Source organism: Myotis yumanensis, unplaced genomic scaffold (assembly GCF_028538775.1).
Source record: "Myotis yumanensis isolate MYYU_CA2020_CCGP unplaced genomic scaffold, mMyoYum1.0.hap1 SCAF_19, whole genome shotgun sequence".
NCBI classification, from domain to species: domain Eukaryota; kingdom Metazoa; phylum Chordata; class Mammalia; order Chiroptera; family Vespertilionidae; genus Myotis; species Myotis yumanensis.
This window is the reverse complement of record NW_027223770.1, coordinates 19,462,743-19,476,744: the sequence shown is the minus strand read 5'-3', so window position 1 is coordinate 19,476,744 and position 14,002 is coordinate 19,462,743. Positions and strand designations below refer to the sequence as shown.

The following is a 14,002-nucleotide window of genomic DNA, read 5'->3' as shown; positions in this document are numbered from 1 at the left end:
GTGAAATCCAACTTACCGCCATCTGGTCAGAGAACAAGGTGACCCAATGATCTTGAAAGAAATAACCAAACATTCACACTCTCACACTCAAGCTAAGAAACAGTGGATGTAAATAATAATAAGAAGAATAAGTTTACTTCATGACAGGCCCTAGGTTTGATTCATTTATTTGTTCAATCAATATTTATTGAGTGCCTACTGTGTGCCAGACCCTGTTCTAGTCACTTGGATTCAACAGTGAACAAAGCCAAATCCCTAACCTCATGGGACATGTGTTCTATTGGAGTGAAACAGACTACAACTATGAGGACAGAAACATATGTCATGCCCTTAGGCGACCTATGTTAGGAAGAAAAACAAGTAAGAAAAGTACTAGGGGGTGATGAGGTGGGGTGGGGAGATCTATTTCATATAGGTGCTCAGGGAGGCCTCTCCTTATGGTGACCTATGAGCAAAGACCTAAAGAAAAGAGGGGAGCCCAAGGGAGCCTGGAATGGGTACCAGGAGAGGAGGCTGCAAGGCCCTGAGGTAGGAGCTCCCTAGGCATATAGTGAGAACATCAAGGAGTAGCAAGGGTTTAGAAAGAGGGAGTGTATTAGAAAGGGAGGCCAGAGAGATGCTGGAGCCAGATGGTGTAAGGATTCAGGCATGGTAAGTATTTTAGGTCCTCCCCTGAGTGAGACAGTGACTATGAGGATGGATCTGAGGAATGTCAGTTTGTAAAAAATTACTCCTGCTGAGTGTGAAGAGCAGACAATAAGGAACAAGGGTGAAAAATGGGGGCCACATAGGTAGGTAAGTGTAGAATCGTTTAAACCTCATGGCATCTTGGGACAGGGCCATGGAGATGAATGTGGACAGAAGTGGTAGGATTCTGGATAAATTTCCAAAATTCAGTCAATCTAACAGGGTATACTCAAGTCTGAGGAAGAGTATGGGAGGAAGAAGGAAGTCAAGATCAATGCTGAGGTCTTTGACATGCGCTGCTGGAAGACAAGTTGCCAGTGACTGATGGGAAGACCACAGGGGGAGTAAGTTTGGAGCCAGGTTGAGGGTACAGTGGGGAAGATGGCTAGAACTCAAGAGATCTATTTTGTACCTTTGGCATTTGAGATGCCTCTGAGACAAACAGTAGAGGTCAAGTCCAGGCAGTAGCCCCCACTCCCGGTTAACAAGAGAACACTTAGCAATTTTATCTTCAATTCTTTTCCGCATTTCCCCAGCCACATCTCACAGCTCAGTGTGAGGCAACATGAGTCTGCTTCCATTAAAATCATATGTGGCTTCTCCCCTCCCCTGGGGACCTAGGGACAGTTATTTCAACATCAGAAAAGTATAGTCTTAGTGTAGGATCCCCAAAGAGATTCCTTTCAAAAGAAATAATAAAAATAGTCTTCCACAAAGGTGAGTCTTACTTCATCTCACAATGATCAAACCTACATTTCTAGCCATTTTAGAATACCAGCTTTTTCTGATTTTCAGCCATCAGGGATTAGAAGTTTCCTGTGAATGCTGTATGTAACATTACCACAAACTCCTGTGTCTTTAAATCAACAGACATGCATTCCCTTGTGGTTCTAGGGACAGGAAAGTCCCAAATCAGTTCCACTAGGCTGGCGCCAAGGTGCTAGGAGGGTCAAACTCCCTTTGGATGCTTTAGGGGGGAACCAATTCCTGGGACCCCTGGCTCCCAGTGGCTTGTGACGCTCCCTGTCTTATGGCCACACCACTCCAGGGGCTTTGGATGTCTCTCTTGGCACCCCCTCCTCTCTCTGTGTGTGCTGCATCAGGTCTTCCTCTGCTTCCTCCTTATGAATTACCCGTGATCCCATGGAGGACCCCCCTGGTTAACCCCACGTAATGTCCCATCTCAAATCCTGAACTTAATCTGCAGAGCTGATACCATATGAGTAATGTTCACAACTCCAAGGATTAGAACCTGATAACTTTGATTGACCCTTATTCTTATTCCGCCTACCATAGCCAGTCCCAACACACACTGAATTACTTGGCTTAATGATTTAAAAAAAAAAAAGAAGAAAAAAAAAGCTTACCCAACAAGTAGCTGTGAGCCCCAGGCACTCAAGTGAAAGCAGACAGGCTCTTGCCCTCAGGCTCACAGCCATCACCAGCTAATCACAGAAACAAATGCCAAAGGTGGCAAGAAACAAGAAATGCAAGATCATGGCTCTAAATCGGAGGGGGGGGGGGGGGGGACGACAAGGGAGGATGGAAGGGGGTAAAGCAAGTGTGAGGAAGCATCCCTAAGGAAGCATATTTCAATGAATATTTGAAGGATACATAGGATTAACTGAGTGAAAAGAGGAGGGGATGAAAGGAAGGCCAGGGGCGGGGGTGGGGGGGGGGGGGGAGATGCAGACTGAGCTCAGGACCAGAAAGAACAATGGAGGTAAAATAAAATAAAAGGAGATTGGCCAGGCAGGAGCTGGTGTGAACCAGGAGTGAAGATGAAGCTCCTCCCAGGCCTTCACAAGGGATTGGCTCTCTTAGGTTAAGCAGAAGTCCTAGAAGTACCATCAGATTCGGGTTTGAAAAGATCATTCAGCTGGGAGTGGAGAAAGGGTGGGTTATGGAGAGCAGAGTGGGTGTGGGCAGACTACCTATTTTATTTTCATTTTAATGCCTTAGAACTAAAGTGTCCCACCATCCATCTCAAAAGACCTTCCCAGACCCCAAGCCCGCCCTCAGGCTGGGGCTCCAGTGTCTGAGTCCCCCCTCTCTCCCATGGCTCTATGACAGCAGCTTCCCTTTCACAGTTAACTGCTGCCCCACCCACATTATGTGTCCAGAGCAAAGGGCCCAGTCTCATCCATCTTTTACCGTCAGTAATTGACACATGGGAGTCTATGCAGGAGCTAAAGGGGGAAAAAAATCAAAATTTCTCATCTCCCTTCCTGGGGGTAGGAAGAAAGGGCGTGGCAGTTTGGGGATTGAGAGTGAGGGCAACATTAGCATAAATGCCTCTCTGAGGTCCAGGTTCCATGCATTGAAACCACCATAACACCTGTACAAATGGAATTCTGAGAGCAAAGGGGCCGACAGCTGGGGAGTGGAAGAACATCAACTGGTCCACAGGACAAAAAAAACAGGAACCCTGGAGCTGAAGGAGGGAATCGAGCTGGGAAAAAGCGGACATGATCCGGGGAAATTCTTGGGAGTGAGGACCCATGTCAGCCGCAGACTCTGCAGGAATTCTTGGTGCAGAGGATGAAGCCTGTGTAAAGGAGTCACAATAAGATAAACAGCAGCGCCTGACAGCCTTTATTGCTAATAAGCGGTTGCAAAGATGAAGGATGTTAATATGCAGCAGTGCCCGGCTTCCCGGCGTCTATCTGATACTTTCCTTCAAATTAGATTATGTGATAGATCAAAACCTTTCTATAAAGCGCACCTAATCTAACATAGATTAAAGAAGTCGGTCATTTCCCAGGTACTTATTGTCAAGATCAGCCTGGAATCCAGGTCTCCTAAATCCCGAAATGTCCTGCTCTGTACTCAGCCCTTCAGTCCCCGAGGGAGCCCGCGCCGGGTTCACGGTGCAGATTCCCAATTAATCACAGCAGAAAGCACCATTTGCCACGCGGGATCCTCTGTTTTGAATTCTTAATCTCCCTACCAGCTGAGTTTACCACAAAGACATGAATATATAATTGAGACATAAAGCAAACATGCCACCAAATTAAACTGTCCTAATTTTAAATCAATAAATCCTTTCTCAAAGAACATGAAATGAAGATCTTTGCAGAGAAGAAGAGTACTGTGCTCCACCAACTCCAGCGGTAGCCAATTAGATGGTGTACCGACGCTAGACACTAATTTACCACGGGTGATGCTCAACAGGAATATAAATCTGAAGATATACTCCAAGCGGTGACACCTGAGAGCCTACATAAATCAGCCTGAAGACATCTGAACACTGCGTCTCGGCATCTGCAGGTGGGCGCGCAGGTACAGCGAGAGGTGGCTGCTGTGAACAGTGGGCCCCTCCTGCAGCCCTGTCATCCTCTGTCTTATCCTCACCGTCTCCGGTACAATCATCATGATGAAGACAGAGCCAAAAGCCCAGGTTATGGCCCTAGCCAGTTTGGCTCAGTGGATAGAGCAATGGCCTGTGGACCTAAGGGTCCCAAGTTCGATTCAGGTCAAGGGCGTGTACCTTGGTTGCAGACAACTCCCTAGCCCGGGCCCTAATCGGGGCATGTGTAGGAAGCAACCAATCCATGTGTCAATGGAAAAATATCCTTAGGTAAGGATTAAAAACAAACAAAACAAAATTCTGGTAACGTGTACTATATTTGCTAGTGTACAAAGAAATGCACCTTAACTGGACTGTGGGGGAAAAATGTAACTGCAATTATTAAATATATAATTTAGCTCATTCGACACAAGGAGTCTTTGGCAGTCCCTCCGCCTTGTGTCTTTACCGTGCACGGGACCTAGCCACAGCTGGGTTTAGATATACAGTGGGGCCTTGACTTACGAGTGTCCCGACTAACGAGTTTTTTGAGATACCAGCTGTCTCTCGGCCGATTTTTTGCATTGAGTTGATAGAGTAATTTGAGTTAACCAGCTCCTTAACGAGCTCCGTCTCAGAACGAATTAAACTCATAAGTCAAGGCCCCACTCTACTCTTCCAATACTTCTCCCTCCCTCATGCGGAACCTGTTCTTTTCTACTCCACAGATAGCCTTCTGCATACTGGTCCTTTGCCAAGACAATCTAATGCAGCTTTCCTTGAGGAGGAGAAGAAAACCAAACCAAGACATACCTTACCCACGGCCTCCTGCTTCCCATTGTGCTCCTAACAGTGCCACACGGGCCACCCACAACTTAGACACAGACTGTCTTTCTGATTGTATGTGCAGTGATTTCTCACCAAGAACACTTCAGGTCCTCATTCTTCCTCCAATGTGTCATACATGTTCAGACTTTCAAGCTTTGAACACGCTCCAGTCCAGATGCCTTCTCTTCTCCGCATCCCCTGAGAAGTCCTACTCACCACTGAGACCCCGGTGAAATGCAAGCCTCTAGTTTTGCCTAATCTTGCAGATACATTCAACCAGTCCCCTTGGGTGAGTTCCTAACCTTTCCATGTGTAAGCACCTGACCCAGCTATGGTGCGGGAGTCTGATATGGGAACACAGTTGTTTCTTAGGCTGGACAGAGCAGGAACTAGCTGAATCTTTGTGTTCCCAGGACCTGGCTTCAAAACAGGATTACCTGCAACTGACACATGTCAGTGACGGTTCTCATCGTGACCATAGGCAGATGGAGAGACTTGGTCACCAACTTCTCCCCCTGCCCTGAGAAGCTAGGCATTTCCATTTCAGCAAGAAGAGGATTGCCCTGGGCTTTTGCTGGCTTTTGAGGACCTAACAATCTGCAACAGCCATGCCACTCAGATCAATAATGCTGCCTTTGATAACACTTGATACACACGCTAAAGGGGCGGGCAATGAAAGCTTTAGGAATGTAGTGATGAGGGTTGTTTTGGACATATTCTAGGGTTAGTCAGATCTGCACGAGTGGGTCATGAGATCATAAAGAGACCTCATGCGATCTTTAAAGTTCAGCTAAACAAACTGCAGGGGGCTTCTGATATGGGGAGGGCAGTCTAGGCCCGGCCGGCATGGCTCAGTGGTTGAGCATCAACTTATAAACCAGGAGGTCACGGTTCCATTCACTGTCAGGGCATATGCCTGGGTTGTGGGCTCCATCCCCAGTAGAGGGCATGCAGGAGGCAGCCAATCAATGATTCTCTCTCATCATTGATGTTTCTATCTCTCTCTTCCTCTCTGAAATAAAAATATAAATAAAATAATAAAATAAAATAAATGCATCTAGGTAAAGTTTGCCTTTCCTCCCAAATAAAATGGCATCGTGCCTCACCGGGAGGCTGGGAAATATATGATCCAGGAGGAATCAGAACCACTTTTCTCAATCTTATGACATTAAAATCCGAGGCAGCACAGCCTCCCTGGGGAAACCACCTACCGGATAGGAATTGGGTGGTTGCTTACAGACGGTCCCTTGGGACCTCTAACTGCTTACCTGGAGCAAGGCTGCCTGACTCCTATAAGTGTTCATGGTGAAGCAATAGAGTCAGCTGAGCTGTCTGCCTCCCTGAAGCCGGGAGGAGCGTGCATGGCTTGGACAGAGGGACCCTATGCCAGCCAGCACCAGGAGGCCAGTGCCAAGTTTTTGAAACCACTGAGAAAATATAAGGACCTTCCCCAGCCTTAGCAGAAAACACATAAAATGCCATGATTAAACCCAATAGGACTTGGACCGCAGCAATTTGCTCAGATTACTCTAGTCTATGACTACTTTACTTGGCTTTGTAGACAGATGTTGTTTTCGTGGATTTACTGAAATGTTACTGAACCTACCAACACATTCTGCCCCTCCACTGTCAGTTAACTGCATGGCAAAATTTTAAAATTCACCAGGTAAAACTGAGTTGCCTCATTTGCATGCTGCCTAAATTCTGTAAATCCATTTCAGATCAAATGCCCTACCTACTTCTTTGTCATTCTCCAGGGTGCGCTGGGGAACACTCTAATTTTTTTGTGGAATTTAATTTCCTGACTTTTAGTAAGTTCTGTTGAATTCTGATGCACGGTCTTATGACCAGGTCGAATGTGCATTTTCATCTATTTCCTGAACCGGGCGGGGAGAGGAGAGAGAATGGAGAAAGGAGTTTGAGATGGCAAAAGGGACCTGCTGTCACCGTGGCTACTGACACCTGAAGAACACAGATGTACTCAGGAGGCGACTTCTTTTGGTTCAGAGCTGGACGGCAATGTTTTCCTCCATGGACCCAGCAGAGATGTAGCCAGAATGGAAATGAGTTGGTGAAGGTCTCCTGGGCTCTTGGGGAGCCTGCAGGCAAGGGGACACCTTGCGCTCAGGGTGACCTGGCTGAGACGGAAATCCTTGCCTTCAATGTAAGGGTTAGAGCCCATAATTCTCTCTGATATGTTGTTTCCAATTCCCTTTCTTTCAGGTTCAGGGTTGAGGGGAGGCTATGGAGTGTAGGTGTCTAGGAATTAAAACTTTTTGTTCCCGTTCTTTCATCATAATAATGAGTTTGGCTTGACAAGGTCAATTAATTACTCATGATTGGAAAGCAACAGGATTGCACATAGCAGGTGGGTAAGAGGAGAGGGTTCAGAACAGGAAGACAGTCAAAGGTCAGTGAAAGGTGGCACCCGCCTGCCTGGTGTCTCCCAGGCCTGGCCCTCCCTCCCTGGAATTCCACTACCAGAGGGAATGCAGGGCAGTCCGGCTTCTTTCTCTTCTCTGTCTCATCCTGTAGACACCAGCCTGCCTCCCCCTTTTGCAGGAGACTCAGAGCTGCTGGATCCAAAAGGCAGGTGATTAACTATCAAACAATAGCAGGGATTTTCGGATTAATTCTGCCCAGGGAGAAATAGGAAAACTCATTTATGCCAAACAAAAGGGAAGGGGTGGTTAGATGCTCAGTAACAAAGGGGGGACCTAGCTGGGGCCTGGAAAACTAATAAAGAGAACAAAAGCTTTTACTACTACTACTGTCACCCAACATCCCCATGTGTTAAAGAACCGCATAACCGCATTCTGCCTTGTCTGTCCTGCAAACATGTCTGTGAGTGAGGTGAAGGCCACGGGTGTCCCAGCAGGCCTCTGTTTGGACAAGGCATACCTTCCCCATCCCTGCAGACCTCAGGGCACTTCTGCAGCTCCAGCACCTCCACACTCAGGGCTCTTAGAAATACAGTCAGGGCCCTAACCGGTTTGGCTCAGTGGATAGAGCGTCAGCCTGTGGACTCAAAGGTCCCAGGTTCGATTCCGGTCAAGGGCATGTACCTTGGTTGCGGGCACATACCCAGTAGGGAGTGTGCAGGAGGCAGCTGATCGATGTTTCTCTCTCATCGATGTTTCTAACTCTCTATCCCTCTCCCTTCCTCTCTGTAAAAAGTCAATAAAATATATTTAGGAAAAAAAAAGAAATATAGTCAGGGTTCTGAGATGCCTTCCGCACTGTCCTTAATTTGTCAGAGGATTCAAGCCCATGGAGCTTTCCATTCACTCTGGGTTTTCCAAGTTATGTCCTCTTTCAAGGGAAAATGGAGACAGGAGTGTGGCCATTGTAGATAGTCCCAGAAGCCCGGCTCGGCAGCAGGACGGGGAGGGGTGAAGGGTTGAAACCCGCAGCTGGACTCCGAAGCAGCTCCTTATTAATTACGCTCATAAAGCGGAACACCCCGAGGTCAAAGCCAGGGGAATCACTCAGCCCAAGTTTTAATGAACCTTAGAGAGAGCTCCCTCGCCATGGCCTGAAAGATTATATCCAGCTGCCTAAGTGGGCATGGACATCCATGGGTGGTATTTCTTACTCTCACAAACTTATCCTGAATGAAGTTTTCAAGGTAAAATCAACAGTCTACGTCCCTGACCCCTGCACCTCTGCCACAGGATGCGTTCCCCACTGACAATCTGGATGCCTCAGTGCCCACCTCTCCCAGGGCTCCGACTGGAAATCTTAATGTCCCGATGGACTCCCACCCTCCCCCCACCCCTCCCTGGACATTCAACCAGTCCCCTAATTCTGTGTTTTCTTCCCTAGTTACATCTTCAGACTCTGGCCCTTCTTCTCTGTCCTTGCTAACAAAGGAACCCAGCCCTCCATCATTTTAAACAATTCCCTCCTGTCTTTAAAAAATCTCCATCTTCTCCACAAAACTCCATTCCTTTCTACACCAGACCTGGCCCTTCGGGTCAGTGAATCCCATTCTTCCTTTAACTCCTGTTGGACTAGAATGGCAATCTCTTATTATTATTATTATTAATTCTCACCTGGGATATGTTTAGAGGAGAGAGAGAGAGATTAGAGAGAGAGAGAGAGAGAGAGAGAGAGATGTGAGAGAGAAACATCAATTGGTTGCCTCCTGTATGTGCCCCAACCAGGATTGAACCTGGATGTGCCCAGACTAGGAATTGAACTCACAACTTTGGGTGTAAGGAACGATGTTTCAAATGAGCCACTGGGCCAGGATACAGTCACTTACAGCACTGCCCAGTTGAGCTTTTTACTGTGATGGGAATATTACATGTCTGTACTGTCTAACGCTGTACCACTGGTCACATGCAGCTACTGATGCATTTGAAATGAGGCAAGTATGGTTTTAGCTCATTTACATTGAATTTTAAATGGACACTATGATGAGTAGCTACTCAGTTCAGTCTTCAAGTCACCTCCCCCTTCCTGCCACCAGCCCCTTCTGCCTTCCCCTCCACCTCCCTCCACACAGGCCCAGGGCCACTCTCCTCCCCAAGGCTGTCCCTGTTCCTGGCCTTCCCAGGAGGCTTGCCCCACATGCACCTCTGGGCTCTGTCTGCAGCCCTGAGCCCGCTCCTGTCATGCCAACCCGTGCAAGTCACAAGCACATCACCTTCTTCCTGCAGGCTCGCCCCACACCCCTGGCCAGGCACGCTGAGTCCTCTGTGCTGTGAGACGCACCCACACTCTACCTGCTCTACTTAATCACTGTCCCTCCATCCTCCTATGCTGCCTTCTGCAGGGGCTATCCTCTGTAGCCCAGGCCGGACGGACCCCAGTCCATGCTCCAGCCCTGCTGAGACCTTGGGAAACCATGTGGCCCACTAGGTGGCCTTTGAGCTATTTTCCTAAAAACCAAAGGGAGGATACAGTCCAACAGCCACAGGCAGTGAGAAAAAAAGAGCCAACCCACTGAAAAAAAAGCAGTAAGCATTTCCCCTATCCCTTACTACAAGGGTATGAAGTGTTATCAGCAGATCTTAAAATATTCTAAGTACAAACCCAGATCTCACCACCAGTGAAAGGCTATCCTGAGGCTGGGACTGCAGGTGCCACTCACAGCTGAAGATCTGGAGCAAGGAGCCCAGGAAAGGCTGCTGGCCCATCGCTGCTGCACTTGCATGGGCCAACAGCCCGGGGCTCAGCTGCACTGGGGAAGCCGGCCACCGGGGAAGCAGACCACCTGACTCCTGCGCAGGTCCTTTCTGTAATCCTATCTAAATGTCAAATCAGGCCCAGCCAGTGTGGCTCAGTGGTTGAGCGTTGACCTGTGCAAACCAGGAAATCACAGTTCAATTCCTGGTCAGGGCATATGCCCGGTTTGCAGACTCAATCCCCAGTTAGGGGGCATGCAGGATGCAGCCGATCAATGATTCTCTCATCACTGATGTTTCTATCTCTTTCTCCTTCTCTGAAATCAATAAAAACATATTTTTAAAAAATATCTAATCAGCCAACACAGGGATGGAGGACCCACCGTGCAGGTATGTCCGGACCCACAGCAACAGTGCCCATCAGGATGCAGCCAGCAGCAGCCGTACTCTGGACAGGTGAATTCTGGGAACGATCGGGGCAAACGCTGTCCATGAATGGGAACCAGCTCGTCCGGGACAGTTTGTTATTCATCCTCACAGGCTAAGTGCGTGGCCAGCTGAGCAGCACCGGGGTTGTTTCTCAGTGGTCACAGCTGCATGGATGCGTGAGGCATGATGGGAGCATGCACTGGGCAAAGGGTCTGCTTCTTAGGCAGATGCAAGGATGGGTCCGGGCCCTTGGCAAGAGCCATGCATGTCCAATCACAGCCACAGAGAAGATGGAGCACGAAGAACGAGTGGGACGGAGGCGTGCTTGAGAGGAAAGGGAAAGACACAATCCCAGCCCTCAGCAGCTCCCAGGATACGACAGAAACGCATTACCTTCCTTCTGTGTGGGTTTATTTACATATAAAGCTGGCTACGTATACATAAATGCACAGACTCATGGGCAGAATTTCAGCTTACTCCTTTTCCTGCTGCGTGTGTGTGTGTGTGTGTGTGTGTGTGTGTGTGTTTAATGATCATCATACCGTTTTGAAGACGTAACATGCCTAACTTTCACTCCAGCTGCCTCCCACTCTGGCTTGAGGAGCAACTTCGACAGAATCCAGACAGTCAGCTTCAGCAGGGGAACCAGGCTTCCTGCTCGGTACAATAAAAGCTCCCAAGATAAATATATATTATATTTAATCCCGATGGCGATGCATCCTCTTCCCAATACAGAAACAGGGGAGCCGGCCTCTATTTAGTTTGTCTGATTGCTTTAAAGAGGGGGAACAGGTTGGCCCTGGAACACGATGGTCCTCTATTCATTAGAGTGTCAATAATGCCCAGGCCAGGCATATCGACAGCGGATTAGCTTGGGCTGAGTCTGTGTACAAGACCAGTGCCTTTTTTATCCCAGCTTGTCTCCAGATCAATACACCCATCAGCATTCGAAAATTAGCCCGAGATGAGATTCCGATACTTGAGGTGGTGTGTCAGGCTAAGAGGGCACCTCGCCAACTCACGGATGGGAACACCTCGCTGGGGATTAGACGTTTTCCATTAGCTTGGACATGAGCGAAAATTGATGTAGGCCCCCTCCCCTCCCCTCTCCCCTCCTCCCATCTCCCTATCCTCCACATATCCAACCTTCTCTCTGGGAGTCTATGTAAGACCTCAGAGCTATATTTCCTGCCATTTGATTCGATAAGCATTTGCTAAATGTTCCCTTTGGATACTTACTTTAGGGCAGGAGCATATAAGCGTAAGAAAAAAAAATTACAAAAATGTGGTGCCTATTTTCAAGGGGGCTTCAAAATTCATCACTATCCTTCCATTCTCCAGTTCATAACAGCCCTGCTTTCTACAGCAAATGTCTGTGACAGTCCTGCCCTGGTGTCATGGTCATTGCTAGATAGTCCGCTCTCAAGAGTACATGCATGGGGGGCAGGCTGGGGCTTGGGGAACGGTTTCAAATGCACCACCTGGTATAGATGTAAATGATGCCACTGGGGCATTCTGGGAAACTCCTCAGACAATAGGGAATCTCAAGCTTTCTGGCCAACTATCCACAATAAACATGTATTTTTACATTAAAAACTTTCAATGACACAGAATTTTATGTAATAATACCTATTTGGTTGTTTGGAATACACTCTGATAGCTTCTATGCAATTCTACTTCCTTTAAAAACTGCTGTTTGCACCCAGCAGTTGGAAAAATATTCATTTATACAACTGATAAAAGAAAAATTTCCTTTTGGAAATAAAGAGTAAGAAAAAAAAACAAATAAAAACAACCTGTCTTGACCCAGCTCGGGCACACCTGGAGGGCTCAGATGTTCCAGTGGTGTGATTCCCTGTCCCATCCAGGGCCCACGCTGTTCTCACTCCCGTTGTGTGTTCTCCGCATCCCTGGTCACACTATCCTGCTCTTCACGGTTCCTGCCCACAATCCACATGCACCCTGCCTTCCCACAGCCAGCTGTCCCTTCATTCTTCCAGCTCCTTTGCTTTTTTTCCTTCTTGAGCCACCGTTCTCCACCCAAGGTCTCCTTACCATTCACAGGGCAAACTGACAAGGAGGGGCAAGGGACGGAGCCTCTGAAAGGGAAGTTTACTGCCCAAACCTGCCATTTGGGCAGGTGAGGGGAACTGGGAAAGACGGGGCCACAGAAGAGCCAGGCTCTGTGCTCAAGGGCTGAAGCATAAAGCAAGGAATTGGTCCACTGTAAAAGTTGTCTTAAAAAATTTAAAAAAAACAACAGTAGGTTAATGAATAGCTATCACTTAAGCAGCATCTTATGTTCCAGCCCCTCTTCTGAGCATTCCCCACATTAACGCATGCAAAATGTGGTCCCCTGCCCCCCAGCTCCTCTGGTCACGGACCCATTGCACAGAGGGAAGTCCTGAGGCTCAGTTAGAAACCGGGTCCAAGTCTCACAGCCAGAAAGCGGCTGAGTCTGATTCCGAGGTCCACCACGCTAGTTAGGGATGCATCCACCGTGGCTAAGTATTGTCTGAAGGCCCCAGGACCGGTTCTGCTTCGTGGGGAAGAGGCGGACACCATTCCCAGGGCCTGAGCATCAAGGAGAGAGTACAACCAAGAGAGACCCAAAGAGGAAACGAATGTACAGCTTCCCAAAGCTGAGGCTGAGGGGCACAACCAAAACTCAGTGAATCGGAGCGGGGGAGAACAACCCTGGGGCTGGGAGGTGAGGGAAGATGAAGTGAGCGGGAAAGGATGGAGGTGGGGTGCAGGATGCTTCTAGGTAGCTGCCAGCGCCCCTGTATTGGGCTCTGCTTTCTCTGGAAGCCGCGTGAGGGTGTGGCAGGGGTATAGGGCTTAGAATTAGAAGGAACCTAAAAATCTTACGAGGAGGAGAAAAGGCCAAGGAAAGCAATAATTAGAAGAGGATTTTCTGAGAAAATATATTATTGGAACAAATGCCAAAAAAAAAAAAAAAATCCTAGTCCTATTCATTGGGAAAATGATTTGAAAACTTCCCATCAGATGGCAAGATGACAAGAAGGTGTCCTGGCTGGATCGGACAGACAGACAGAACCCATTTCTGTTGAGGATCGCAAAGTGTTTGACAGGCTCTCCAGCTGCCCGCTCAGACCGCCCAGCCAGACCCCGCCTACCTTGCACGATGAGGTGGACCCGCGAGGTCTTGGGGTGGTTGTCCGTCTGCACAGAGCAGGTGTACGGGCCTTCGTCATACACGTCCACGTTCTGGATCTCGATGCTGTACTGGGTTTGGGTGTTGCTCAGGAGAACCACTCGGGGGTCCAGGCACCACTTGTCATTCCCGGCGTAGAGGATGGTGCTGCGGTTCAGCCAGGCCACCCGGGTGACCCGGTTGTCAATGGTGCACCTGGAGGGAAGACCAGATGGACACGTCAGAAAAAACGGGAGCCGTCAGGGTGGGGTCCTTGGCAAGGGTGGGGTGAGTTTTTGTGCCTGTCTCCGCTCCCTGCCCCAGTCTACATGCATGCATGGCCTGGGTGTGACGAGTCACGGATGGCACTTTCTGGGATTGGCGGCAGAGGTCTCAGGGGATTAGAGCATCGGTTCTCAACCTGTGGGTCGAGACCCCTTTGGGGGTCAAACAACCCTTTCACAGGGGTCGCCTAAGACC

General features: G+C 48.5%; 1 protein-coding gene across 5 annotated transcripts in view; it reads right to left on the bottom strand.

Annotated features, from left to right (window-relative positions):
• Nucleotides 1-14,002, bottom strand: part of NTM (neurotrimin) — an 858,035-nt gene that overhangs the window by 157,274 nt on the left and 686,759 nt on the right. For all 5 annotated transcript variants that reach the window (XM_070399304.1, XM_070399307.1, XM_070399305.1 and 2 more), the window contains one exon: nt 13,506-13,738. In XM_070399304.1, the coding sequence (XP_070255405.1) occupies nt 13,506-13,738 (233 nt within the window). The remainder of the gene's footprint in view (nt 1-13,505; nt 13,739-14,002) is intronic.